This window comes from Falco naumanni, chromosome 1, assembly GCF_017639655.2.
Source record: "Falco naumanni isolate bFalNau1 chromosome 1, bFalNau1.pat, whole genome shotgun sequence".
NCBI classification, from domain to species: Eukaryota; Metazoa; Chordata; class Aves; order Falconiformes; family Falconidae; genus Falco; species Falco naumanni.
In genome coordinates this window covers 104546957-104573886 of record NC_054054.1, presented here as the reverse complement: position 1 = coordinate 104573886, position 26930 = coordinate 104546957, and the positions used below count along the sequence as shown (strand labels likewise).

Genomic DNA, 26930 nt, shown 5'->3' with positions numbered 1-26930 from the left:
CTTCTTGGCTAACCAAACCTTGGGTTTGAATGCTTTGATACGTTTGAATAACTGCCACTTTGCTGTTGCTGTAGGAAGGAGCCCTACTTTGGCAGTCAGAGGAATGAATTGTGATCTCTCTCTCTCTCTCTCTCACATTGTGTCCCACCCCCTGGACTTCCTTGACTAAAACTCAAGACAGCAAGATAGTTGTATTTCTGCCAGCAGATTACTGCCTTTCAGCTATGGTCGTGTTTCATTAAAACTCTGAAATCTGCTTTTTTTGGTTTGAGATCCTTGAATCTAGTGCTGGTAAAAGACTTCTTCATGCTTTAAACAATCTAATGAGGATGTGTCTGATAGGTAGTAGCCCCTGATTCTGCAGTTAGGAAAATTAAGGGGTAGGAAGAGTGAGTGGTTTAATTTCTTGCCAGGACTCTGAGAATAGCCATGCTTATTTTTTCTAGTATCATGCTATAATTGGTTTATACAAGTTTCTCCTTTTTTATTCAGTTTAAGCATAGCATAAAAAAATCTTTTTCTCTTCAGGCAAACCTTGAACAGATGGTATTTGAAGAGAAGAATAAAGCTCAGCGGTTGCAGACTGAATTAGATGTCAGTGAGCAAGTGCAGAGAGATTTTGTAAAGCTTTCTCAGACACTTCAGGTAAGAGAAGTACAATCCATTTGTAAGGTGCAACTTTTGTTTCTTCTCCAGAGCTATGTAAAGTTGTAAATTTTCTTAAGTTGGTGTTTATGAACTGTTTTTAGTTATTAGTATAATAAAATGGTCAAGTATTCCTAGTATAATACCAGTATTAAAACCTATTGAGGATTTTATTCTGATTGTTTGATTCCAACCAATTCTCAGCAGTGAAAATACACAATTATTGTACTAAAAGGAACCACGGAGAGCCGTAACGAACGGTACCTTTAGACCATAGTATTTCAGTGTCCATCTACTGATGTTTTCTACTATGTTACTTTTCATAGCAAATCATTACGGTGCAAATATCTTGAGGATGAAGTAAGGAACTTGTACTGTTTAATGAGAATATATTAAATGGTTCTCTGTGTTATATTTACTGCTTTCTGTTTATGCTATCTAAGTCTTATACTTGCTGTTGTTACTGTTGCGAGACTTGTATTTTCTCCAAAAAGTGGAACTTGTGGTTGACGTTGAGATATCAAAAGGTGGCTGGAGGAGGGAGTTTTGGTAGGGCCGTTCACCAAGGCCAGTTCCAGTTTGTCAGGCGGATCTCTCTTTCTGTTAACTGCAGAGAGCACGAAGGGACCTGCAGGTTTTGTGTTTGCGGGGTGACTAACGTGTCTGCTCAGGAAGCCAGACTGGGCTGGTCTCCCCTTGAGTGCGTGCTGTTTAGAATTTGCACCTCCCCTCACGCTCCAGCGTATTAGAAATCGTGCTCAGAGAGGAGGTGCTGAATTTTCAGCACTTTGACTTCTTGGCCAGTCTGGTCAGTGAAATTCAGCAGAATGAAAAATACAGTTTTTTTGGAGTCAAGTGTGCAGGTTTATTTGGAAAACTAAAAGAGGAGTATAGGAGATAGTTTACTAGACAGAGTTTAGCTGGATAGACCATAGGGAGCTGTCATCTGTTGTTCTGGCTCTTTCTGGAGGAGCAGGTAGGACAAAGGACACTATTGAATCGTCCTGGCTAGTGAAGTTGCTTTTTTTTTTTTCTTTTTTTTTTTTTTTTTCCCCATCACCCTTTCACATGCCCTGATTTATGCAGTTCTTAGAGCAAAACCACACACGCCACTCTGAAGATGTGTGGTGCACTCTCCCAAAACGTGCAGGTAGTTTAGCAGGCCTTCAGTAACGAGCTCAGCAGGCGTGTGGTAGCTCTGCATTTTGTGCGTTCTTTCTGCCCCCAAGCAGCTATTACACAGAAGTTCCTCAGCAGTTAGTGCTTTCAGTTTAAACAATGGTTTGTGTTGTCTTCGTGTACAAGATCTGCTGTGTCACACGAGAGTTTACCGTCGAATGAGGGGTTTGCTTTCTTGATAGCCAGGCAGGGTTGTTTCCTTCCCTGACCTTATCGGTGAGAGCTTGGGTGAGTATCACCCATGTGGGGTGTCCACTGGTCAAACTAGGTATCAGCAGTGGAGGGGAAGGGCTAAAAATCAAATTAACAACTAGTTGGGAATTTACAGCTGAAAACCTGGTTCCTAATACAAAGAATGTGAAAGTTGGAATGTTTAAAACAAATATTTTTTTTTTTAAAATGGTGATCTCTTTGCATCCATTTCAGCACAGTTCTGCTGGGCGCTTTTTCAGCCCACAAGAAGAAATAGTTTGATAGATTATCAGAAAAGCAAGTGAGCTTGAAAATGGGACGTTTCCTCAAAGAGCGCTTTAGCTTTGATCTTGAGAGGCTTGAAGGTGTACGTTAGGCAGATCTGTACTTCCTTTACATTTTTTTTGGTGAAAGTTTTCATTGCTTTGCACATCTCCTCCAGTCTGCCTGGCCAGTGTGGTGTCAGTGCCCGGTTATTAGGTAGAACGTGGAGTGATGATGAAGGCTTGCTTGAGCCCCCCAGAAAGTGGCTTTTTATTATAAAAACACACCTGCCTTACGTCTTCCTTCCTCCCATTCTTGATTCTGAGTTTTCCAGCTGATAATTGGGTTTCTCCTCTGCTTGCACAGGTCCTAGGGGTTGCTAACGTGGCCTTTGGCTCAGTTCTGGTTACAGGTCTGAGGTCTCGCACCAGCACGTTTTGCTCAATCGCATCTGTTGGTTTTCTGCAGGTGCAGCTGGAGCGGATCCGGCAGGCAGATTCCCTGGAGAGAATCCGTGCAATCCTGAATGACACAAAACTGACGGACATTAATCAGCTTCCTGAAACATGACACCCTGATGAGCGGGCTCCAAGGCTGCATTTGGGGTTTTTAACTCATCTTTATAGCAACATTAATTATTATTTAACTCTAACCGAAAGAGCAGAAGACAACAGAGGGGAGCAATGACTAAGTTTTATTTCTAGAGGGAAAAAGGTTTCGTACTGGGCAGGAAGAGAGCACAAGGGTGACTTGCAGTGTAGGAAGGAGAACTTTCTAATGGAAACACTAATGAGTGCAGTGTTTCGTGTTCCACTGAGTGGGATCAGTCCTTACATTCTGAAAAACTTCCCCTCTTTCAGCCGACTTCGTAACCTAATATAGAGTTTTGGAACATTTACCCCCGTCTCTCCCTCTTTCCTTTCCCCCCACTACTGTGATCAAAGTAGCTGCTGGAAACTGTATCGTCCCTCCAAAACATTGAAGAGCAAAGTGGTTGAAGTTTTTCTGTTTGAATAGTCAGTAACAGTATTCAGCTAGCAGAGAGAATGAGGTGTAGAGTATGCTGTATGAATATTTTATATTAAAATATGACTTTATTAGCAGGACACTGGATATTGACCTTATTTCATAACTCAGTGCTTTTTTTTTTTTTTTTTTTTAAACCATTGACTTTGTGTTGAAGAATCTGAACGCTGCTGAAATGTGGTGGACATGAGTGAGCCGTATGTCTCCTGATCATGTAAATGCTAATCCAAAAAAATGAAAAATGTACTGAGAATTTAGCTCCTTGAAATTTTTCTGTTGGATTCTGATACTTCAAGAAAAGCACAAGAAATGCACTGTTTTGTATAATCTCTTTTCGGAAATGTAATTTAGAATATGGAACTACAATTGGTTCTTTCTCATCTCTAAAGCTGAGCAGTACCTGTAATCCCATCTCTATGTAAAAAGAAAAAAAAAAAAAACAAAACCAGAAAAACCCAAAAAAACCCCAACCAAAACTAAAGCAAACAAAAAAACTCAAACTAGTAGAAAGCCTGTGCATGGAGTTTATGCAGGTCTGCTTTGCTGTGGTGGATGACACCAGGTGTAAAGTTTCTAGTTTTCACTGGGAAGTATCTGAGTGAGATGCTGAGTGAAGCACTGAGCTGGACCCACCTCTCTGGGGCAGCTTAATAATATGCAAAATGGTGATCGCACTCTCGATTGCAGAGCACAAATGCAAAGGAGCTGCGTTATTCTGCTGGCTCAAGTTTGAAAGGTACAGTGCATCTCTTACTTTAAAGTTTGGTATCATGGTATTGCTCAGAGTCAACTCCTACGCTGTCCCATATTTCTATAACCGTACATTTAAATTACACTATATATCATGACAGCAGAGGCAGGAAATTCTTGTGATCAGTCAGCTGCTGGGTTTGGGTTTCTGCTTCTATAAATGTATGGTGGTAACACGACTGTTCCTCCTCCTTTTTCTCCTTTCATTGGAGTTCTGTGTGCACGGTTGGGTAGCAGCGGTTCCGTGTACGGTTGCCAGGCGTTGATAGTACTGGTGCTGCAAACTGAGTTCTTGATCTGGCCCCTGCTTACAACTCAATTAAAAGAAGGGAGGCTGAGGGGCAGATGACTGTCCAAAATTTATAGTTCACTTTCCTCCATTGCTGATCATTTTTTCTTTACGTACTTGGTTATAGATCTGAAGGTGATAAAGAAAACCAGAAGTGGCAGAAAGTGCCCCAAACTGTAATGCACGTGACTGTATTTTAAGTGCTTAAATCTTTTTAGCAGTGTATATCCTGCTACTAACATAAAGTCAGAACGGTGGTTTTGAAGAGGAATGCCTTAAAAACAGCCAAAAAGAAGCATTCAAGTTCAATCCCTTGTCACTCATTGCAATAATTAAAGCATTTAATTCAGCCTAGTAATTAATACTTTTCATAATCTTGACACCCAAAAGCCATTTTTCCTCCCTTAGTAATGACTAGACTAATAGGTGGCAGAGTTGTATCTTCTTGAGATGACACTTAATTTCACTTAGAAGTGAAATTGCAATGTGGGTTTGGTTCTTTATTAATTGGTTCTTGCCAGATTTTGGGGGTTTTAACCTTTCTTACTATTTGCTGAACGGTGAGGTGACAGCAGCTGCATCCTGATGCATAAATCCAACAGCGGATGTTCTGCATTCAGTTTCCCAATGGTCAGGGTCGTGTTCTGTTGAGTAAATTTGGAGAAAAAAAATATGTAGGTCTTTATTAGGAGCTGCAGAGTAAAAAGCTTTTTCCTGCGTTCCTTTCCTTCCCGAAAACTAATTTGTAACTGTTTGCCGAGACTCAGCCTGCGCGGCAGTGGTTAAGGAAGGTGACTGTTGTATGGCAAAACCGTGACAAATCCTGTAAGTCTCTTCAGCAAGCTGAATCCTTGAGGAACTGCACCTGAAGACTTAGGCAGAGAAGAAATTTTTGGTTGAGTTTCTGGACTGTCCTAGTGCAAGAGAGCGAGGAACGTGGCTGTTAGTGGCCTTGCAGCATCCCTGGCTGCTCTGTGTGTCGGTGCCCCTTCACAGCAGCCCTGGCTCCCCGTCTGCTGGGAATGGCTGCGGCCGGGGCTGACCACCGCGGTGGTTTCAAGCAGTACAGGGCTGGGGGGCTTTTCCCCAGTGGCATTTTTAACAGATTGTTGCTGCAGCTTTCTGTAGGCACAGCGGTGGCAGGTGAGGGCTGCAGCAGGGCTCTCTGCACACCAGAGGGAAGAGAGGCGAGCGGGTGAACCGTTTGTGATCCCTCACAGACACAGTAATGGAACAGCTGCCGAGTGGAGTCCTGCATGTGTGTGTGCGTGTCTGTGTGCATGCTCGTGTATTTTTCTCCGTGGACAGCGATGGCACGTTGGGCCAGTTGGCAGGAGGCTGGAGGTGGACGCAGTTCAGCAGGGAAGGACCGTGTGCTCTGGAGAGGAAGGGGGTGCTGTTACTGCGCGGCTGGCTGCCTTTTCACCACCTTACTCCACCGGGCCCCTGAGCACCTTTACTGCTGTTCATGTAATAATGGCAGACCGTTACCTTTTTAAATACTGTCTTATTTTTAAATTGGAAACCTGACAGTCCGCAATGGGCTCCCTGCAGGCAGCCGTCGTGGTGGGGCCGTCCCTCCCAGGGAAGGAAAGCGCAGCTTCAGCAGCAGTAACACAAGCTTCTGCTGAATTCAACTTCAGACACTTCAAGGAGCCTTTTGAAACAAACCAAACCAGAAGGGGGTGAGAGCAGAGCAAACAGAACAAGGCTGTTAATTGAAGTGTGGTAAAAGCTCTTGGTTGTATGTACGCAGTGGATGGATTATGGTGTTACCGCTCGTAAAATGTCAGAACAAACGCACTTCCCTCCAGTCACTGGTGTCCTGGAGCTTGACTGGAGCCGGGTGGGAGGTTCCCCTGGCTTAGCAAGGGATTGGGAACAGGCACAGATCCAGCCCGGCAGGTTGGCTGTGGCACAGGGTGAGTGGGTCAGAAACCCAGATTCTGCTTGCGTAGCCGTGAAGGGTCAGTTCTGTGTGCGTTCCTCTGCCTGTGTAGTCTTAATCTGTACAAACCCAAGTGTTCGTGCAGCATGTCCGGTAACCTCGTTACCCAGCGGGTACTACCAGCCCTCCTTCCCTTCCAGCTTCCCGTCGGCACTGCGCACCGTGCCCCCTTCCCTAGCAGTGCAGTACCGCTTCCAAAACTGAGCTTGGCCCTCACACCTTTCCTGAGGGGCAGGGGGAAGGGGACGACGGCTATCGATGGTCCGCTAAAGCTCATCTACAGATCGCTAATTGGCCTTGTAACACCAGACGGGACTCCAGCCCCCCTTCTGCTGCCGGCCAACTGAGTGTTTGGAAGCGAATGCTGCATCCTGGTGGTGTCCTGTGCGACGACCTGGGTGTAGAGCCCTGCTGCCCGCAGGAGCCGCGTGTAACCATTTGTTAACTGTATTGAAGGTGTGTCCTTTATGAAGAAAGTGTTCCAAATTAAAAAAAGCTGCTGAAGTGCGTGCGCTTCTCTGGTCTTTCTGCTCTGCCTTCTGCCACAGGCCACAGGCATGCCCCAGCCCCCACCGTCACCCCAGGGAGTGTGCTGCGGGTAGCAATTCCCACCCTGCCGAGCTAGCTGTGAGTATTCCACGAGAATGTACATCACGTAGTACGGCTGCTGCATACTCTCCTTCCCGCAAAACACACGGCGGGTAAAGGAGTCTTATCAAAAGTATTTTATTTCCCAGTCCCTCTTTACAAAATAAGAAGTAAAAGGTGTATTGTTCCACATACAAATGTTCAATATACAAGGGGAAATACCGGGGAAGATTAAAGCTCATCCAGCCTTCTGGTGCAGGTTTCGCAGGGGGGGCACGTTAGAAGTTCACGTGGCTCCTGATGTCATTGATCTGCTTTACCATTTCCCTTATGTGTTCTCCCCTTCAAGAAAAATAAATCCAAGTCAAAATGCCGCAAGTCACATTTGCTCAAAACTGATCAGGAAGGAAAAGACTTGATGGGGTAGAAGCGGAGGCCGGGAGTACCGCACCACTGCGGGTTGGTTTATTAATTACAGGGTGGACAGGGCCCGCCAAGGGAGCCTGGGGCAAAAAGCAGCCTTAACCCAACCCGCTTTGGTGGCAGCGCGAGACGCCAGCGCTGCTGTCCGGACTGGGACCAGCAGGTGGTCAGTCAGCCGCTGCCAGCGCTGCTGTCTGGACTGGGACCAGCAGGTGGTCAGTCAGCCCCGCAGGCAGCAGTGTTTAAATCACTCCCCCAGCTGATTAGCGTGGCCCAGGTACACGCCAGGGCCTGCGTTCCACAGAGGAGCCCAGGCTTTAACTTACTCTTCCTTCAGGACAGTCTGGATGCACTTGCTCTGGTAGGCACTGAGGGTGATGCTGGGCTTGCGGGGGCTGGTGCCCTTCTCCATCTTTTTCTGCTGGTATTCCTTTTTCATCTTAACCTGCAGGTGACAGACAGAAAGCCAACCCCGGTCAGTGTTGGTGCTGCCTGCCAAAGTGACAGCTAGGCATGTCGTGCTGCAGCGACTTCTCTCCAGTTACAATCAGCTTGCTTGTGCGCTCTTCCTCCCACAAAGAGGAGAGAAGGTTACTACTAGGCTGAGGAAGATGCACAGGCTTTCTCAGGGTTTAGGCCGGGTTGCAGAGGTTCTGTCTGTATTGCTAACGAGGATCAGAAGTTATTGTAGTGTGCTGCGGCTGATTGAACAGAAGCACACTGCTGTGTTCTGTCAGCACTGCCGCGTGAGTGAGGTGGTGCCGATTCCTTGCCCCCCAGGAAGGCGTTACCCACCTGTCTGATGGCGTTGCTCAGGTGCTGCAGCTGGTCATGGATGGTCTGCAGCTCCTTCTTCATATCTTTTTCACTGTCCGACAGAACAGGAAGCTGAGAGTGGAAACTCCGAAGTACTTTCTTCATCCTTGATGCACAAAGCAAGAAACGTTGCCCAATTAACTTACCTATCAGAGCAGCTGTGCTAAGACACCAACAGCCCTGTGCTTCTGTTGCTCTTCCTAAGCCTCAGGGGCTCAAGCCCCTGCTCTCCCCTCTCGGCTCGTCCCACACGGCCTTCCTGCCCAGCAGGCTGACTGCACCTGCGCCTCAAGGTCACCACTGAGCCCCAGCAAAGGGAATGCAGAAGCCAGGTCTTCTCACAAACCAGCGCAGCACCTGCTGCCCACTGTTGTGCCGCACCTGCAAACATCCATTGAACAGCAAGTGATCTGTGACGGAACAGCGCGTGGGTTGCACTCACCTGTTCATAATGTCTTCTTGCTTCTCTTTAGCTTCCTCGTACTTGTCAGCCAAGCGCTCAGCCATTTCCCGCAAGCTTTTCCTTTATGCAAGTGAAAAATGTTTATGTACTTTAGATTTACGTGGCAAGTCTGGATGGGGGAACAGGACAAGGAGCCTGAGAAAGCAAGCTGGAGGATGGAGCGAAGCTACATGCTCAATTACAGCTGGAAATGCATTCGCTTGCTTCATGCAGGACCCTGTATAAAGCACTTTTTGCACAAAGGTGCATCATTCCTGATGTCTGATTTGATAAAAGCAGACTGTTTATACTCACCGTTCCTCTCGACAGTAATTCAGATCTTCCAGTTGCTTCTTTTTCTGTCCCCACAGCAGCTTCACTCTTTAAATAAGTAAATACATAAAATCAAAGCACCCACAACAGCAATCCAGTTAAATCAGGATTTATGCCATAGAAAATATGATAAAAGTGACTAATACTCCAGGGAGTGTGAAGAACTAAAGACACTGAAAAACGGGCAGTGGTGAGAACACACTCTTCTGTTTTGTCCTAACTTTATTTGTAAGTAAAGACAATTTGCAGCAGCAGAGACTTAATGCATTTTTCCTTTGTCAGGATTATTGCTGAGGTCAAAGGATTTCCTGCCACCCACAGGTACAGGCAGACTAGCAACAGCAAGACACAAGTACTTTATGTATGTGTGTAGGGTTTTTTTCTTATTTCCCCGATGAGCCACTATAGAGCTGACTTACTATGCTCACCCCTGCTTTCCCTAGTAGCTCAGCTTTCAGTTCTGGTATCGCATTAGTCTCTTCCATGAGTACGTTTCACTCATGTACAAGGGTTAGTCCAGCAGAGGAGGTTTGGTGCTGGGCTTCGTGCTGTGGATTCCCAGAGACACGGCTCAGCACCCATGTACGAGGGGTCTGCATTACCTTTGCTGAATTTCCTCTTTTGCCAGATCTTGTTTCAGTATGTATTCCTCTCTGAACACCTGCGTGGCTCTGCTAAGAAGCTGAAGGCATTCTTCAGGGGGAGGAGCAGCATCTTTATCAGCAGACCTTCAGAACACGAGAGAGGGCTTTGCAATCTCACTCTAACATGTTCCTTTGAAAGGTTAAACAACTTCACAGTATTTATGGTAAGGGCTTAGGCGGGCTCAGTTACGGAAGTGAGGGACTGTAGTTAAATCCCTTCACTACAAATCATTTTCCTTACAGGAGCACATCCCAAGGGATCTTGAGATACTCAGAAACCCAGAGAACAAGTGATGAGCAACCCCATCAGCTGAGGTCAGGGCTGCTTTGTGCAGGGACTGTGGCAAGGTGACCCCCTCCCCACCCAGCCTGCATTGTTACTGCATGCGATGCCATCCGTGTACGGGCAGGGAGGCACAGGGCAGCTGCTGTCGTGCCCCCGTTATTGCTATGTCCAAGCTAACACACACTATTCCTGAGAGGCTTCCCTCAGGATTTACTTACTTCAGAAGCAAGGGATTGGCAGAACTGCGCTGCAGGATGCTTCGGATATGCTTCTCGAATGAATGCTGTGACTCAGCCAGGATCCGGAGAGGGGAAACGGCAACATCTTTGTCGTCTCTGGTACACAGCAGAGGAGGGGATGCAGGATGGACTGTACTTCTACCAAAGAACATCAAATTGGAGAACACATTAAATTTTTCTGGCTTAAACTATGTCAGAGTCTAAATGGTAGTTGGTAGTTAAAAGTGAGGAACTCATCTGCTGTGGGGTTATATTACAGCGGTAAGTCAGAAGTGTTTTAAGAGAAACCATTTCAATTGTGTGGTAAACCAGCTCTGAACAAAGCTGGTGGAGCTCACATCCCAACGTCTTTCTGTTTGGCCACAGCTGAAACTTGCGAGAATCATAAATACCCTTTCACTTAAGGAGGAGAAAGTTCCCTAACAAGGCAAGCAAGCGCCTGAACAGCAGAACGACCTGCTCTTCAAAGCAGCTTGCTAGGTCACTGTCCACCTATGTCATGTCAGATAATAATGGGGTTTAAACAAGCTGTAAGGAAACTTGTAAGAACACTGCAGAAATGGTTTAAAAATAAAAGGACTACAAGAGAACCTGACATTAATAGTAGCTCTGCTGAAGGCACCTGTCATACTTTAAACTGTTCTCAGCAATAAACAAACTGAAAATGGAGCCCTCCCCTCAATATGTTCACTTAATTGTGCAAATGCTAGTCTCTCACCTTTCCCACCACCACCACCCCCAAAAAAAAGTAAAGGTTGCTTTGGAAATGCCTGCTAAAATCCCATGACTTTAAAGCACTTTAAGAACCCACTTTTTTCCCTCCCCTTTCACGCAAATGTAACCTTGGTGCCCATTAAGAACCGCTGTACTACTGTCTGTAAACAAGCTTCAGATTTTCATGTTCCTCATTACAGAAATGAGGAAAAAAACCCCAATGACACCATCAAGAATGATGCAGCTCTTGTCCCCAATACTCATTAGGAGTGATTAGGTTAATTGTATCCACTACAAACACCTTATCAGTAGATAAATAACCACTATAATAACACTGAAGGGCTCAGCCAGGGAGTGTTCAGAAGGCAAACTTCATTCTGTCATAAGAGGTGCCAAAGTCTGGGGTGAAGGAATTACTAAGAATAGTAATAAAAAAAAGATCTCCTCAGATCCTTCTCCTGCAACAGTCACAGATTTCAAACCAATTAAGACCCACGTACAAGAGAGGCCTTGTAATACACTCATAGGTGTTTGTGATGCAGATCATCGTGGGCCCCAGGATGTCCGAAACAATCCAAAATCCTCTAATTGGAGCAGGTTGCCTGAAGGGAAGAAAACGTAAGAATTGCACAGTCAAAAAAGTTCTTTGGTCCTGAAGTTGTCAAGTTCACTCTTCTGGAAAAGCTCTAGCCATGGGCCTAAGCCAGACACCTTTCGCTCAGCCAAGACCCACTCCTCAAGAGGGGGTCCTGCAAAATTATTTTCCTCATCCCACACAATCTGACTGGCAGTCAGAGGCACCAGTGCAGACTCACCCACCCGGAGACGGGGAGCACTGGCACCACTTCACCATGAAACAACAAACTGCTGTGACCCGGGAAGCATTACCCACTCCTAGTGCAAGGCACAGACCTCCTCAGGAGGGGACATGGTTACTGCCTGTACCACCCTCTCGGTCCCCACGCCCTCTCCCCAGGTAGCCACTACCGCCACTGGGGAGGCACTCCCTGTGCTGACCTAGGGAGCACTTGAGATTAGAGCACTTAACTCCTAAAGATTTTTTTCTGCATTTTCTTAGTGTATTTAACACACAGCAGTCTATAGATATGATTAGGCCTTACAAAAGTGAGAAAATAAAGCAGATGATATATTATGTAGCCCAACAAATGATGCCTCTTAGGCCTGACTACACTCAAAAAATCAGACGTTCTTTTGAGGCACTGTTTGATCCTCAACACAAGGATAAAAGAAACACGTCAGCATTGAAGCCTCTTAGCCAAAGCAAGCCTCAGAGGTGCCCAGGGTCACCTAAAAGGCAGTAAAAATTTCTGTAGTTTTGATAGATGATTTTCAGACAGGAATTTAAGCTCACCTTGCTAACTGTGCATTAAGAACCCTGATGCACAAATCGCTTATTTGTATTATCTGAATTCTGTTGAGCCAACTTCGTTATTTTTAATGGCAAGAATGCAGCAAAAGAGGGCAAGTCCTAAGTATTTTCCACAGCAACTCACTGATTTGGAAGCAATGGAAAGGGTTTGGTTTTTACCTGCATGGCAATGGTTTTGTACAAAGAATATGTTCAACAAAGCACTTCTGTTCTGCTCCCAGCTCTTGTAAACTGTCTTTGTCTTCTTCATCTGCAAAGAGATTTGTTGAAATGCACCAGATCCACCTTGCAGGGTAAGGGATTCTCAGTACTACCCACATCCACCAGCTTGTTAATAGCAAAAATGTAGGTGTTCAGGTAATACGCTCCTCCCACAACATGCAACAGGCTCCCCACTCACCTGAACCAAGGAATTTGTGTAGTTTATTGATCCATGTCAACCCCACGCTATGAACACCAGCTTCATGCGTGCAGTGGTATCTAGATGGACATTTGGGATCTGAAATTTAAACAGCAAATGTCAGAGAAGGCACTGAACTGAGAAAAACTCAACCCTCAGACCTGCGTTGCTGAATACATGTACCAACTTACTGCCCAGTCAGCGTTAACATCTCGTTGCAAGTACTAACTCGTCCCCATCCGAAACCTGAGCTAGATGTATTAGCCACGTTACTAGAGTTCTGTATAAAATTAAATCATGCTTGAAATACCCGATGAATTGTTTTGAACTATCCCTAATCACACCACATCTGTATCAATCCATCAGATTCCAAAGGGAAGACCAGTTAAAGCCAGCAGGCTAGCATTCTGACAAGACCCAAACGCTTTGTCCTACCCAACCTCCTGCCCCACAATTACATCCGACAGACTAATAAGCAGATACCAGCTCTTCCCTCAGGATCGCCAGCCCCACAACACTTGCTTACAACTTCTGCTTTATAATCCACCGCTGAGAGAATTTAGTATTATGTGACCGTGTGTGACCTGCCCTTGAGTAAACACCAAAGCACCTCCCAGCCTTGCTACTTCCACAACTTTATTGAAGGCATTAAGCAAATCCTTATTCTAGTACCACCATCTGCTTGACGACAGTGATAATCGGTGAATAGCTTGATCCTAAACGCATGCAATAAAGCAAGTAAAAGCCAACAACCTGAAGGACAACCCTACCTCGATGCAATTTGATTGGGCAAGAGAAATCAGACTCCAAAGGCTCTTCTTCATCTCCTGATGCCAGTTTTAGTGCAAGTTCTAGCTCAACGCATTCAAACACATACAGGGAAGGAATCAGATCAGATCTTGGGTCCCATGACTTTTCTGACTGTAAAGAGCATTGAATTCATCTTTAAATGTGAGACCATTTAAATAAAAATGCCAACATCAGCATCAAGAAAGAGTTATATAATACAGGTAAGGTATTAATTGTCAGGGAAAGTAGTTCAAGTCCCTTCATTTTTTACTTTAAAAAATTTATCTCAGAAACAGGGTTTCTTCTTAGAAGATCCTCTTTAAAATAGCTCTTAGTAAGTTTGATCAAAATGTGATCTACCATCAGGATACACAGAAGTGGAATTTAAAATAAAAGCATCAGAGGGTCACAGGGACTGGCTGGAATAGGAGGAAAGCTTGCTACCTCATTATAGAAGAATGCAGCTTTGGCACTTGGTGTTCACCTCCAGGCATCTTGCAGCCAGAAACTCTAACTAAAGAAACAAAAATGCATACAGAAAAAAAACGAGACAAGGTACCTGCTCATCATCCTCTTCTCCATCCAGTACGACACAGTGATAAAGCATTCCCGACTCAGTGGCGATCACCAGGATGTTTGGAACACAAGGGAGGCAAAGGACAGCACAGGCATCGTAGCCATAGTTATCTTCTGCAGCAGGGTGCATGGGCAGAGGGCCGAGCAGCTTGCCAAGATTCCCAATGCTGGAATAAAGACGACATGTTCACAACTCAAGTTGTGGAAGGAGAGTTCCCCATGGTTGCCTGCAGGAGTTTGCTGCGCAATAACTACAAAATCAGGATGCTTTAAAAAAAGCCAACCAAACAAAAACTCCCAGAAACCCCAAGCCACCCAATGGTTTGGAGTTCTGCTTAATTTTCATTAAAAAGCAGCAACCCAGACTGCAAAGTAAAAGTCTGAACTACACCTACTTGATGGAGATCTCAGAGAAGAAATTGGAGCTCAGTGATAATGTTTTATGCTTTGAAAGCAACCAAGCTACCAATTGGAAAAAATTCAAGAAGAAACATTTTCATACAAGAACACAAAGTACTCATGGGAAGCTCAACTTAATTATCTTTATCACTTACTTGGTTTCTTGCTTATTAAAGCACTTTACAAGCAGCATTTTGTGGCATGGCATTTCTCTGGGTAGAACTTTTGAAGGACTGAGCCCGTTTCATTGCCTACAGACAGGTCTGCTTAAATGCTGCATTGTTTCTCATGCAAACAGTACTGTTTCTAACCTAAATACCACACGTTTTAATATTCAGTTACATTAGCTCTAACTTGTAAGTTTTCCCGCATCTTCTCAGTTTTCTGAAGTCATTTCTTCTCGTGTCATGTTTATATTCTTGATTCATATTCTTGACTTTTCACTACAGAACATGCCTGCGAACCTTCTACAATCTTAAAATACTTCTTTTTCTAAGATGCCACTGGTTCATTCAGCCTCATCCAAAGCTAAAGATGTCTGTGCTGTGGACTGAAGGCCCCAAAATACACTTAACAGCCCTAGACCCACTGATCTTTTAACAGTCTGGCATCCTCATTTCAGATTTCTGATGAGAAATAATGGACAGTGGATTTTCCGAAGTGGAAAGTGCACCCTTAACATCTGGATGACAAAGGATGACACACTGTTCTTGGATTTCAATCTGTTAGCACTGCCACAAAAAGACAGAACAGGCTGCAATATAATAAAACTCAGCCAGGCACCCACTGCAGACAGTGTCTCAGCCAAACTGAGAGATGGCTCTCCGACCCTAACATTGTACATACAAGCACCCCACGAAACCTGATGATGAATGCAAACCCACCTCTGAAGCAGGCTGATGTAGGTGAGGAATGTCTCTCCATTTTCATACAAAATGTAAAGCGGATAGGCCAACACTTCTTCGCTCCCTCGCTGCCCAAGTATGTTCTTTGGGACCGGCACCAGCGGGCCAAAGTCAAACGCCACTGCGGTCTCTCCCAGTGACGCTGTATAGGCTCTCCTGGGGACAAGTCAGAACAAGACCTGAAGTCAGCAGTGATTGCGAGGACACAAGCATTTAGGTCCATCAGTACATGCTGACAAATTACTGCTAAACACCTCTCCATCAGTCCTTTGACGCGTCCTCTTTTCAGCAGCAAAAGCATGCAAGTAACATCCTTCTTACAGTACCTCGTTTCTGCAACACAACCACCAGCCAGCCCAGTTTCACAGGATAAAAAGATGAGGGCGTACTGGTATTTGCTGTGTAGTACATCAGCCTGTGACTCAACTAGTAGACCCTCAAGTTTTTTCTTGCTGACTAGGCCAAGAGCAAAATAAAAAGATGATCTATTTTCTATATTCCTCACTCAAAAAGGCCTTCTTATCCCCACCTTAACGACTACTCCGACAAACACTCGACTATACAGTTTGTTAGTGCTTTCTTTTGGAAGGATGGGAAAAAAGAAAATAAAAAGTGCAGTTACTGTGCTAGGAAGAAGTCCTCACACTGAAGAGGTCCACGAAAAAAATCACATCAGATCTTTAGGCAGATTTATCGCTTATTCATTAAAAACACAGCTAAGAATAGAGCTTATTCTGCCAAGACATTTCAAAATACAAGAAGTCACACAAACCCTTTTTTGATTGTAAGGGTCTCCTCCTCAGTGTCTGAAAGAGCGATCACTTTGATGGGTGTCTGAGGCACCTTCAGACTGTAAAACCTACAGGAAAGAAACACCGGCAATGTTCATTCAGCTGGCAGTGTTGCACATGTCCCTGCCAGTGCAGGAACATCAGTTGGTATCAGTCTAAAATTTCTCTCATCCTATTTTTTATTAGTAGTCCTGGTAAAAATGGTAGCACACAAACTAGCAAAAAATTAGACTGGCTATGACAAAAAATTACTTAGATAATCAACTACAAACAGGGCTTACCTTACAGTGTTATCTGAAGTCAAGAGCACAATATGGGGCTCTAACGTCTCACAGGGATACCAGGCAGCATGCTTTAAAGTCAGAGATGTTGAGCTAGTGAAGAACCTTTCCGCAATAGGAACAGTACTGAAAAACAGAGCAGAAATAGGCGCTGTTACAAGAAACACAGAAGTCGCTTCTAAAGGGAAGTGGAGGCAAGGAGAGCTAGAAACCCAGCTGAAAGGTTTCAAAGCCATTAGCTGTATTATTCTTAAAAGCTGAAGGGGCAGCTTTAATTTGAAGCCTTTTGTTATTTCCCTCTGGGCACATGCTTTTAGCTGCTACAGCCAAAAGACCCCAGAAAGGGTAGAGACTACACAGAGGAACACACCTTGCTCCTCAGCAGCTGCAACAGGTTTAGAAGGTCATTTATTTGCATCAGCTGGCAATCGGCAAGCCCCTGAGCCAAAATAACTTCGTGATTGCCCCTCCAGCCCCAACACAACCGAGCCCTTCCATATCTGCCTGGCCCCCCGGGGGGCAGGCCGCACAGGGATGTGGCTAACTGCCTGAGGTCTCACCCACCTACAGTTCACCGTGGATTTCCCACCTTCAAACTCTGAATTCTTCCCCCAGCGTTTAGGCAGCTCCAGCACCATGAGCCCCTTCGTGCCGATGAGCGCCACATGATGCTGCGTGGGGCTTAAAAGCGTCTGATAAACCTCAAAAAGGGGCGGGTTTATGCAGATAAGGGTCTGAAAATACAAACGGTAGTTAAGCACAAGCCACCCAAAGCGCCCACAGAAGCGCGGCGCACCTCCCGTTCCAGCCGGCCGCTTACACAGGGGCTGCGGCCCCCTCAGCCCCGCTCCCGCCGTAACGGGGCCCCTCCATCAGCCCTCACAGCCGGCCCCCTCAGCCGCGTTCCCGCCATAACGTCCCTCCCTCAGCCCAGTCCCGCCGTAACGGGGCCCCCCTAAGCCCCCCTCCCGCCGTAACGGCCCCTCAGCCCCTCACAGCCGGCCCCTCAGGCCCGCTCCCGCCATAACGGCCCCTCAGCCCCTCACAGCCGGCCCCTCGCGGCTCCCCAACTCCCATCTCCCTTCAGCCCCACCTGGTAACGGCTGAGCCCCGCGGGGTCGGGCCCGCCGAGCCGGCGGAGGCCGATGGTGTGGAGAGCGCTGTGCTCGCCGTCCCAGAGGAAGAGGTCTCCGTCGAGGCCGAAGAGGAGGTTGCGGATGAGGGGTGGCCGGGCGCCGGGGGCGGCCGCGCGCTCGCGGAGGCGGCTCAGCACCGCGTGCTGCGGCAGGGCCGCGCGCCACTGCTCCGCCGGGCCCCACTCGGCCGCCATCGCCCGCCGCCGCGCGCCCCCGGCCGCACCGCCCCATGGGCGGGGGCGCGCTCCCGCCGCGCGCCGGACTACATTTCCCGGCGTGCCCCGCGGCAGAGGCGCTGCGGCTGCCGGCCCACCATGGAGGCGCCGCGCCGGCGGTACCGCGGGGGCCCGGCCGTGCCGCCCTGGAAGGAGACCTACCGCCGGGTGAGTGGGGCTGGCGGGGCGGGGGGCTCTGCCCGCACCCGGGGACTGCCCGGCGTGCCGGAGCGGGCGGCTCTGCCCGCTCCCGGCCTCGGTGCTGCCGGCCGGGTGAGGCGACCCCTCTGTGAGGGCCGCGGCCGCCTCCCGGCCGGGAGCTGTCACCCCCCGTCACCCTAACGGGCTCCCTGTGCTCTGCTCCCCCCCCAAGCGCTGCATGGAGAGGCTGAGGAGCAGCCGGGCGAAGCTGCTGGACCGGTACCGGCGGGCCGGGGAGGGAGCGGGCGGACCCGGCCCGGGCGCGCTGCTGGTGCAGGAGGTGATGGAGCAGGAGTGGCAGAGCCTGCCGGCCTTCGGGGGAGGGGAGCTGCTGGTGCAGGTCAGTGCACACGGGGGGCATCGGCGTGCGCCGTGCCTAACGCAGGCACGGCAAAGGCGTCTCCCGGCAGCTGCGACCGCGCTCTTGCTGCCCTGAGTCGGGGTTTCCCGCTGCCACAACTGGAGCGGGGTGCTGTGCTGTGGGAGGGCTCGCCTTCGGGCCCACGGGTAGGCAGCGTCCTCGTTTTCTTCATAGGTTGCAGAGGGTGGGATCCTCACCTGGAGTTTTTAAAGCTGGTCTCTCGCTTTCCACTCCTGAGAACGGGAGTAAAATTTCAGTGTTTTAAAAAAGCAAGTTCTGGGACAGGCTGTGTTCTGATCTGTGGTGGCTTTGCACAGGTGATTATAGCACAGATCGCTTTCCACAGCACATGGGTTTCCAGATATGGAGCTTTACCAGGCAGAATAATAAACAGAGTGAATTTACATTACAGTGACAGCTTAGTCAGGTGCCGGAAGTTAAGTGAGAAAGTAGCCAGAATGGGAGAGTCACTGACCGATGCACCTTTCAGATGCTAGAGGACCCCGATGAGCTAGCGGTACTGGAAGAGATCCAGCAAGAGCTGATTTTGCAAGGTAATGGCTCTACACTTTTTCTGACTCCTATTTGATTTGTCATATTCCTGACTCCCTAGTAATCCAAACCAGCTGAGGCTGCATTCCTTGGTTCTTGTATACCAAGTGATACAGGGGAAGAGCTGCCTCAGAAATTCTCTGTGGCCTCTCATGCATCAAGACCCTCTCTGACAGTTTAAGTGGCATTTTAAGGTCTGTGAGAAGCTAGTAAGAGGAGACTAGAGGAACAGGACTGAGGTGTTCAGGAGCCATAGGAACCCATATAAATCAACTCAGAATGTTTCTAAATTGTTGGGTGGAAGGTAGACTCACCCGCTGGACATGGGCTAAAGATCGAGCCGTAGGAAGAACTGGATTAGCAGGAATGGGTTTATCAAGTGTAGAAATCTGATCCAAAGAAAGAAAACTTGTTAGAAACTAGTGGCTGCCCCAGTCTCCCTCTGCCTGGCAGCTATACATGTGCTGCTTTAAGTTCATAAGAGATGCCTGAGGGTGTTTTCTTGTGTTGCTGCAGAACAGTTGGTTATAAAAGAGTATGAGCAAAGCCTGCAGTTTGATGAAGAATGTCTCAATGCAATGCTTGATGGCTTGGATGCCAGTGACAAGGTCATCTGCCCCGTGTGCAGGAGGTAAGAAAGTCCTTGGTGTTGGCATGAGGTTCTGTGCTCCCCTACAGCAGTTTGGGCTTAGAAACAGGCAAAAACAGTGGGCAAAGAGAGGCTGCTGTTAGTGGCAATTCCCACAAAGTAAAAAAAGTGAGCAATGATCTCCTGAATCTAACAGGTTTTTTGCTAACTGGTTGTTGTGGCGATGCCCATTGTATGCTCTTCCTAGGAATAACCTGACCGTGAGCGATCACTTGGTTTCTTGCCAGTGTGGGTTATACATCAGCACGCAGGTAAGCTGTGCTGTGAGTAACATGTTAAATGTGACCACTTTTGTCAGCCGCTGCAAAGAGGCAGCTTTAAGCTATAGCCAGCAACTTAAGATCTTTTAACCCATTTTTCCTCAGGGTATGACCGAAGAGAAGCTTCGGGTGCTTCTAGAAAACACTCTAACAGAGCACAGTCACAGGTGCTTTCACAACCCAGAGTTTGCTGTTACCAGTGGAATGGAGGAAGGAGCCAGTCTTCTCATGAGCTGTCCGGTGAGTCGAAATGTCACATTCCTGGAAAGGATCTCTGCTTGGATCCACTTCTCCATTACATATGCAGAAACCACGAGTCTGTTGATCCCAGGGGTTTGCACTGCTGTTTTTCAACAAACTTCCTTGGAAGTGGTTTTACTTTTGGCCACCAGTAACCATAAAAAGAGCCAAATTATACACCTTACCTTACCTGCTGGATTAGGGAATCTTCCAAGGGGCTGTCAAATTTAGTACCTTATCTTTCTCACACCTTAACCAGCAACTTCCAAGTCTTGTGTGGAGTATCTGTTCTGATAAGTGGTTCACAAAAGTTTTTTAAAAATTACTTGCGTTTAAGCCTCACCTGTACCTCCTAGAAAACACACACCATCCCTCTGGCTCCAGCTACAACTGTCACCTTCTTAGCTTTGTTGCTTATGTAAAAATCACTGTGAGGGCAGTGTTAGGAGCAAAGCGCTTCAAATAGTTTTGAACACGAGTAATTAATTTTATACATTACTATAGCTTCTCTGTTCCACTTACCTTTGTAAAGGTGTGTGACTCCTGGACGATTCTCCTGTAAGCTGATTCAGCTGCTGCTACTTTTTTATTGGAGGGACTTCAAGACTAAAACCCCACCCCGAGCTGCTAATATTTTTATGTATATACTTGTAACTGCTGTGTCAAAAATACTTGGAAAGGCAGTAGTAATGCCTTGACCTGCACTTTCATGGCACAGTATGTTTTGAAATAAATACACTTGGTTTGTTTCAGCCTTCATGTTGTCTTTAACAATGCATCAGTGATCTCACAGCTCGCCCTGGACTGGAATAGCTCTCCCCTGGAGGAAACTCCAGGCCAGCACACACCATGGCTGCAGCAACAGCTCTGTGAGCAGCTGTACTGACACCAGCTCAAGCATAAACACTAGTGTTACTTTTACAGCAGCTCTCTGGTCAGCAATGGAACAGCAGGAAGAAGAGAAACCACCAGTTTTCAGTGATATGTTGAACAGATTTTATTCTTCACATTCATTAATTGTACAAAACCCACCAGGTAGGGTGAGGCAATTCCAAACCAGGATGTCAGAGATCTTGATCTGGGCTGCAACATAAATACAAACCCTCATATACAAGTGAGAATCCTCATTCTCCTGTTCTCCAAAGTTACTCACTCTCTGTGTCTGCTGTAAAGATATATTTGGGTATTGCTGGCTGGAGCAGCGCTGTGGAATATGCACACGTGAAGATAAGTTTCCTAGCCTAACCTACTGACATTTGACAAAGCTTTTAAGGTCTTCAAGGAATTTAATGTACTCCTGGTGTTCCAGTGCAGTGCTGAGCTCTATTAACTCATCAGCAAAGGTGTTGTCCACTCCTCGATCGGCCAGGAAATCCATTAAGTGATCATACAGAGCCTGCAAGCAATGAACAGGAAACTTCCTTAGCAGAGTGCACCTGGATAGGGCGTGCTTTTAAAGTGTCCCATTGCAGCTGGCATGTCTTTCTCCCAGGAAGATCAGGCCCACCTCCCCCAGGAGAGCAGGCAGCTCCCCATCCCCTTCTCGGCAGGCCTGGCCTCAGGTCTAACAGGAGGGAAGGGGCCATGGAACAGGCCATCCAAACTCAATCACAGGAACCCAAACCCAACATTACAAACCAGTTGCACCCTGGAGATATCAACTGACAGCAAGAGCCTACAGGTAAAGTCTGTTAAAGGTTACACATGCCAAGCTCTGCCTGTCCCTTCTGGATAAAGCTATGGCCTTGGGGGTGAGCTGGTTTAAGTGCCTGGAAAGGTATCTGATGTAAATATTCGAAAGACTAAGTCTTTTACAAGCATCAGCTTCTTTTCTTTTTAATCCTACTTAACTGTTGTAACTCCTCCATATATTAATGCTCTGTGGGTTCCCCCCTTGCTCCTCAGGAGAACAGAGTCATTATCACTGTTTAGTAAAGTAATACAGTAATGGTAACTAATACCAGTCATGCCCTTCTTGAGGGTTTTTTTTGAGTTTTCTGCTTGTGGGTTGTTTTTTTTTAGTCTTCTGTAATCTGAGTAGATCACAAAGCAGATCACAAATCATACACATTTTTAGTTCATTTTCTGTCTCAAGTCAAGTGAGGGAGAGAAAAATAAAAGCAGCATGGGATGTTCTAAAGCACACTAACCAACTTTAACATGAGTGCTTCCCAAAGAGACATACACTCTAGGAGTAAAGTTTTAACCATATGATACACAGCCTCCAACTAAGAGCTACGCTTCTGAAAGCCTGGTATCGAGAACTTCCAAGCAGATGCCAGATTCTTGGACATACTAGTTTTTAGTGTCAAAACTATTAAAAAATACCTGGAAAACCCAGAAAACAAAGGCATCTACACATGGCATCTGGTAAACTACATTGTTAAACATAGAGATCAAAAGATGTTTGAGCAAGTGTCAAAACATCTATAGAGAGTAATATAGCTGCTAGGAAATCAACCTGTAAAGCCTGGAACAGAACAAGTTTCAACATGTCTGTTTCTGACTGTCAGTCACATCACCAGCATTGCACGATAGCAAGGACCACCTACTAACCCTCAGTTTGCAGCAGAACCGCTATGTCATGACAAGCCAGGGCAGAGTGGGAGAATCCCCTTATCTCAGACATCCAGGATAGGGCTTGTAACTTGGGAGCAAACAGCCACCCAGGCGAGATGAGCTGAAGGGCCCCCTGCAGCCCCCAGCCCTATTAGCAGCGCTTACCCAGTCAAGGGAATCTGTATTGAGAGTGTAGTTGGTGTCCTTCCAATCCGCTTCCCCAGTGGGCTGGAAACTGACCTCCCGAATTGTGAAAATATCACTTTCCTCCTCTCCTTCATGGCCAACCTGAAACATGAAATGAGATGCAAGACGTACAATTAGCTCTCATCACCGGGCACCTTCAACCACCTCATCCCGAAGCTAGGAATATTACACTGCAAGCAAACCCACAAGACCAGTACTAAAGCACAGGTGCCTCTGCTCTCGACATGTGCCTGTGAAGGCAAGCACAGACATGCAGGAGAATGCAGGAAATCCTCCGAGGGGTCAGTCCCCTGGCTTGTGCTACCAGAAGCAATCCAACGTAAATCAGCAGCTTGATTTTTAAAAAAATGTAAAAACCTCTTGAGTTATCCTGGATCTGTCTTCACACATCTGTCTAACCTTTGTCAGCTAGGACAGGCTGTGTAAATGATCTGTTAAGGTTTACAAAATAAACCGAAAATCAGCATGAACCAAAGCCCTCAACTTTACCCTCTCCCCCCTTTTTTTTTAATCCCTACTTCTTTTTGTGACAACTTACAACAACGAGATCTGCAAGTTACTGGCACACTAAACCAAATCTATCTTGTTTTGGCCATTCTGGCAAAGTTTAGCCATGCCTCCCTTCTCTAATATAATTCAAAAAACAGGCTAATAAGTAGCTGAACAGAAACACCAGGTCAGGATGTGAGGAATGCAATGGAACATCTGCCTGAAGAGTGTTCTTGCAAACACAAAGCCTTTCTTTAGTGTTACAAGAGTGGTGAGAAAAGACTGCTTTTCTGCAGATTCAGACAAGCAGCACAATTATACTACAGCCAAGCAGGAAACGTGCAGCAAGTCACAGCCAAGTTGCTGTGGCTGCCACATGACCAGTTTAATACCCACCTCGTCTTCGGGAAAATGGCAGTCAAGAACAAGGGTCTGTTTTGTATCATCTTTTATTACTTCCACGACAAAGTTTGGAGTTGATGTAAGATCAGGCTAAATAAGAGAACAGTTGCATCAGCATTAGAATCTGAACAGGAGCCAAAGCAATCACAGCCCAGCTCAGCAACACAGCCCATCCAGCGCAGGTTGTTCCCCATTACCCTTTCTGGAGTCTCTGACCTGGCCAGGACAACCCCAACTTCCCTCAGCCTCGCCTGTAGCCCTTCAGCCCCTTCTCCACAGCTAAGCACGTGGCTAAAATAGCAGGTGGGAGCACCTGCCATTCCCTGACAACCCAGAGAGCTTGCAGCTCACCAGGACGGGGCCCTCAAAGTGACAGGAACTGGTAAGAGACTCTTGATTGTTCTGACAGCAGGAGCAGCTCGTGCCTGCCCTCCTTCATGGAGGAACCTAGGCAGGGCACAGAGGCTGCCACACGCATGTATGTGTGCACAAGTCAGGTGCACTGCACCTTCTCGGTGGACAGAGCCACATCTGGGAGGGGAAGCAACATACGACTGTCCCCAGCATCATCCCACCCAGCTGAGTGCGATGCACTGGAATAAATGGTGCCCTTCAGGAAGCGCAAGGTTTACTGCTACAAACCACACACGGTGCAGCTGCACTCCTGACTCATTCGGCGTCTGTACCCCTGCAGATGAAGCCATCTACCTCAAATTATATTTCTCATTTACAGTTTTTACCAGTATTTTTACTAACAGAGTTTTATTAAACAGGAATGAGACACTTCTGTCCAACAAAACCACACAAGTCAAGTCAGGTCAATAGCTTTGTGTTTCATTGACGTTGCCTACCCCAGCACTATGAGTTACACTACGTAAAAGCCACAGTATATTTAATGCAGGGGGTTGCAAAGGCAAAAAAAGATCAAGGAATACTAGAATGGTTTGGGCTGGAAGGGATCTTATAGATCTTCTCATTTCAACCCCCCTGCCACAGGCAGGGACCCCTTCCACCAGCCCAGGCTGCTCCCAGCCCCGTCCAGCCTGGCCTTGAGCACTGCCAGGGATGGGGCACCCACAGCTGCTCTGGGCAGCCTGGGCCAGCACCTCACCACCCTCACAGTAAAGAATTTCCTCCTAATATCTAATCTAAATGTGCCCTCTTTCAGCTTAAAGCCATTCCCCTCTTGTCCTAACACTGCATGCCCTTGTAAAAAGTCCCTCTCCAGCTTTCCTGGAGGCCCCTACAGGTACTGGAAGGCCACTGTAAGGTCTCAAGAGTTGCTCTCATTTCTCCTCGTAGAGCCCTCTCACCCTGCTCTGCCTTTCTGCTGCAAAGAGGAAAGTCACAGCCACTACCCAGAAAAAATCTCGATTTTGTGACTTAATGCTCCCAAAGATCAAGTGAGAGGTGAAAAAAACCCTGAACACTTAAGGCTTCCTTCTGTGTGTCCATCAAGACCGAGTTACCTCCTGCTCATCAGGTTTCTGCTCTTCTTGTGTTTCATCATCAACCGAGGGTGGAATGCTATTGTTGATGTTGAACGTGACCGTTACCCTTCAAAAGAAACAGAAACAGTTACTTTGAACACCCTCAAAAAACAGCCATTAGAATTTCTTCTATTTGAAGGTTTTGTGGAGGAACAGCGTTGCTGGTGTTGAACTCACACACCGTGACCAAAACCAGGTACTGCAGTTAGAGGCCGAGACACACACCTGAACGGAGCTGGCTTCCTCCAATTGCTCTCACAAACCAGCCTTTTTCAGGTTTTAGTGGCCTGAACTGTTATTTCTCATGCAGGAAGACTACACAAAACTTTGTAACACACAAGACAGTAGCAAGCTTGTATTAAAAAAAAAAAAAAAAAAAGCTACAAAAAATATGAAAGAAACTTTTGACCCAGGGTGTTGCACAGCCCGGACAGGCAGCGAGAAAGTGTGAGCACAAGCAGCAATATGGCTACTGCTGGGGGGGCACCAAAGCCGGGGGGGTACCGCAGAGGCAGGGGGGGACCCACCAAGGCTGGGGAGGGGGAACCCAGGCTGAGACGGGGGTGGAAGGTCACCAAGGCTGAGGGGGGATCCCAGGCCAGGGGAGGAGGCCGCCGAGGCCAGGGGAGGCCCAGGCCCAGACCAGAGGGGGCAGGGGGAGGCCCAGGCCAGGGGAGGCCAGGCCCAGGCTGGGGGAGGGGAGGCGGAGGCCCGGACCCAGGCCGGGGGGAGGGCAGGCCCAGGCCCAGGCCCAGGCCGGGGGGAGGGCAGGCCCAGGCCGGGGAGCGGGGGGCCGCCGAGGCGAGCCCTTCCCGGGCCCACACTTACTTCTCCCCGGCGACCTTCCGCACCAGCTTGGCCTCGGTGCCGTGCACCTCCAGCTCCCAGCCGCCGGACACCTTGGGCAGCGACTTGTGCTTCTGGATCTTCTTCTCCTCCTTGATCTCGTCCGTCAGGAACTGCGCGAAGGCTTTGTCGCCTGCCGGGAAACGGCGGGTGAGGGCAGGCGCCCCCCCCCCGCCCCGCACGTGCCCGCCTGGCGCCCCCTCACGGCGCCCCCGCTCCCCTCAGCCCCGGCCCGCCGCCCCCCGCTCACCCTCGGTGTGGAGGCCGCCGCAGCCGCAGGAGACGCCGCCGGCCGAGCCCCGCCGCGGGCGGAGCAGCGCCGTCCGCCACCCGCCGCCGCCCAGCTGCCAGAGGGAGCGCACCGGGGGCGGCGCGACGCCGGGCGGCGGCAGGAGGGTGCGGGGAGAGGAGGAGGAGGAGGAGAAGGAGGAGAGGAGGCGGCGGGGCGGGCGGCCGGGCGGCGGGCGCAGGGCGGCGGCGGCGCGCAGGGCCCGGGCGAGCAGCATGGTGCGGCAGGGCAGGGCGGCGCGGTGGGGCGGGGCGGGCGGAGGACACCGGCCCCGGAACCACCCGCCCTACTTCCGGGCCCGGCGGCCCCCGCGGCGGGGAGCGGGCCGCGGGTTCGAGTCCCGGCCCCGGCAGGTGGGAGTTCGAGTCCCGGCTGCTGTTTTACAATGAGAAAGGGGGGGGGGGGGGCAGGGACGCCGCACATCGCCCCGATGGCCGGGCACCCCAGAAGTTCGCTCAGAAAAAACATTTTTATTCTCTTTTCCTCTTTAGCAATAGATAATTGAGAAGGCAGATTAACTAAGCCGAACTGCTACCCTGCCATAAAGTGCTCCCTCAGTCTAAAAGCTGGCGCCATTGCGCTCTATTGAATGGAAGCAGGGAAGGCCCATTGCAGCTCACCCACCAGGCTGTAGCAGGACGGCACCCCCCCGCACCGGAGGCATCCCCCCACTCCCTGCACCAGAGGACCAGGATTTCTACTCCCAGCCCCACACTGGTGTTTGA

At 48.2% G+C, this 26930-nt stretch overlaps 4 protein-coding genes across 7 annotated transcripts in view; 2 read left to right on the top strand and 2 right to left on the bottom strand.

Annotated features, from left to right (window-relative positions):
• Positions 1-3779, top strand: part of RABEP1 (rabaptin, RAB GTPase binding effector protein 1) — a 49745-nt gene extending 45966 nt beyond the window's left edge. For all 4 annotated transcript variants that reach the window (XM_040613926.1, XM_040613925.1, XM_040613928.1 and 1 more), the window contains 2 exons: positions 529-645; positions 2749-3779. In XM_040613926.1, coding sequence (XP_040469860.1) covers positions 529-645; positions 2749-2850 — 219 coding nt within the window. In that variant the 3' untranslated portion in view covers positions 2851-3779. The remainder of the gene's footprint in view (positions 1-528; positions 646-2748) is intronic.
• A 3224-nt stretch (positions 3780-7003) lies between these two features.
• On the bottom strand, positions 7004-17655 carry NUP88 (nucleoporin 88). Its single transcript, XM_040613929.1, has 17 exons — positions 17403-17655; positions 16874-17043; positions 16310-16435; positions 16010-16096; positions 15217-15393; positions 13917-14100; positions 13339-13489; positions 12569-12667; positions 12328-12418; positions 11279-11380; positions 10044-10202; positions 9498-9623; positions 8878-8943; positions 8563-8643; positions 8100-8226; positions 7631-7749; positions 7004-7223 (listed from the first exon to the last, which is right to left on the bottom strand). The coding sequence occupies exons 1-17, from the start codon at positions 17637-17639 to the stop codon at positions 7160-7162; spliced, it is 2166 nt and encodes a 721-aa protein (XP_040469863.1). The 5' UTR covers positions 17640-17655; the 3' UTR covers positions 7004-7159.
• Positions 17656-17721: 66 nt separating this feature from the next.
• On the top strand, positions 17722-20682 carry RPAIN (RPA interacting protein). Its single transcript, XM_040613917.1, has 7 exons — positions 17722-17828; positions 18034-18201; positions 18713-18776; positions 19291-19405; positions 19611-19674; positions 19789-19923; positions 20456-20682. The coding sequence occupies exons 1-7, from the start codon at positions 17760-17762 to the stop codon at positions 20483-20485; spliced, it is 645 nt and encodes a 214-aa protein (XP_040469851.1). The 5' UTR covers positions 17722-17759; the 3' UTR covers positions 20486-20682.
• A 223-nt stretch (positions 20683-20905) lies between these two features.
• LOC121097126 (complement C1q binding protein) lies at positions 20906-26437 on the bottom strand. The gene is made up of 6 exons (XM_040613895.1): positions 26167-26437; positions 25899-26049; positions 25050-25137; positions 23575-23670; positions 22648-22770; positions 20906-21319 (listed from the first exon to the last, which is right to left on the bottom strand). The coding sequence occupies exons 1-6, from the start codon at positions 26420-26422 to the stop codon at positions 21170-21172; spliced, it is 864 nt and encodes a 287-aa protein (XP_040469829.1). The 5' UTR covers positions 26423-26437; the 3' UTR covers positions 20906-21169.
• Positions 26438-26930: the final 493 nt, after the last annotated feature.

What these genes read in the sequence shown, in the direction of transcription:
- NUP88 (XM_040613929.1), bottom strand. Translation starts at nt 17,639, where the DNA reads ATGGCGGCCGAGTGGGGCCCGGCGGAGCAGTGGCGCGCGGCCCTGCCG. An exon ending in GAGAAGAGGATGATGAGCAG is followed by an intron (nt 13,490 to 13,916) that starts GTACCTTGTCTC and finishes TGCTCTTTACAG; the next exon opens with TCAGAAAAGTCATGGGACCC. An exon ending in CCCAATCAAATTGCATCGAG is followed by an intron (nt 12,668 to 13,338) that starts GTAGGGTTGTCC and finishes TTTAAATTTCAG; the next exon opens with ATCCCAAATGTCCATCTAGA.
- RPAIN (XM_040613917.1), top strand. Translation starts at nt 17,760, where the DNA reads ATGGAGGCGCCGCGCCGGCGGTACCGCGGGGGCCCGGCCGTGCCGCCC. An exon ending in ATCTGCCCCGTGTGCAGGAG is followed by an intron (nt 19,406 to 19,610) that starts GTAAGAAAGTCC and finishes TGCTCTTCCTAG; the next exon opens with GAATAACCTGACCGTGAGCG. An exon ending in GTCTTCTCATGAGCTGTCCG is followed by an intron (nt 19,924 to 20,455) that starts GTGAGTCGAAAT and finishes ACCTTTGTAAAG; the next exon opens with GTGTGTGACTCCTGGACGAT.
- LOC121097126 (XM_040613895.1), bottom strand. Translation starts at nt 26,422, where the DNA reads ATGCTGCTCGCCCGGGCCCTGCGCGCCGCCGCCGCCCTGCGCCCGCCG. An exon ending in GCCATTTTCCCGAAGACGAG is followed by an intron (nt 22,771 to 23,574) that starts GTGGGTATTAAA and finishes TTCATGTTTCAG; the next exon opens with GTTGGCCATGAAGGAGAGGA. An exon ending in ATACAGATTCCCTTGACTGG is followed by an intron (nt 21,320 to 22,647) that starts GTAAGCGCTGCT and finishes CATTGCTTGCAG; the next exon opens with GCTCTGTATGATCACTTAAT.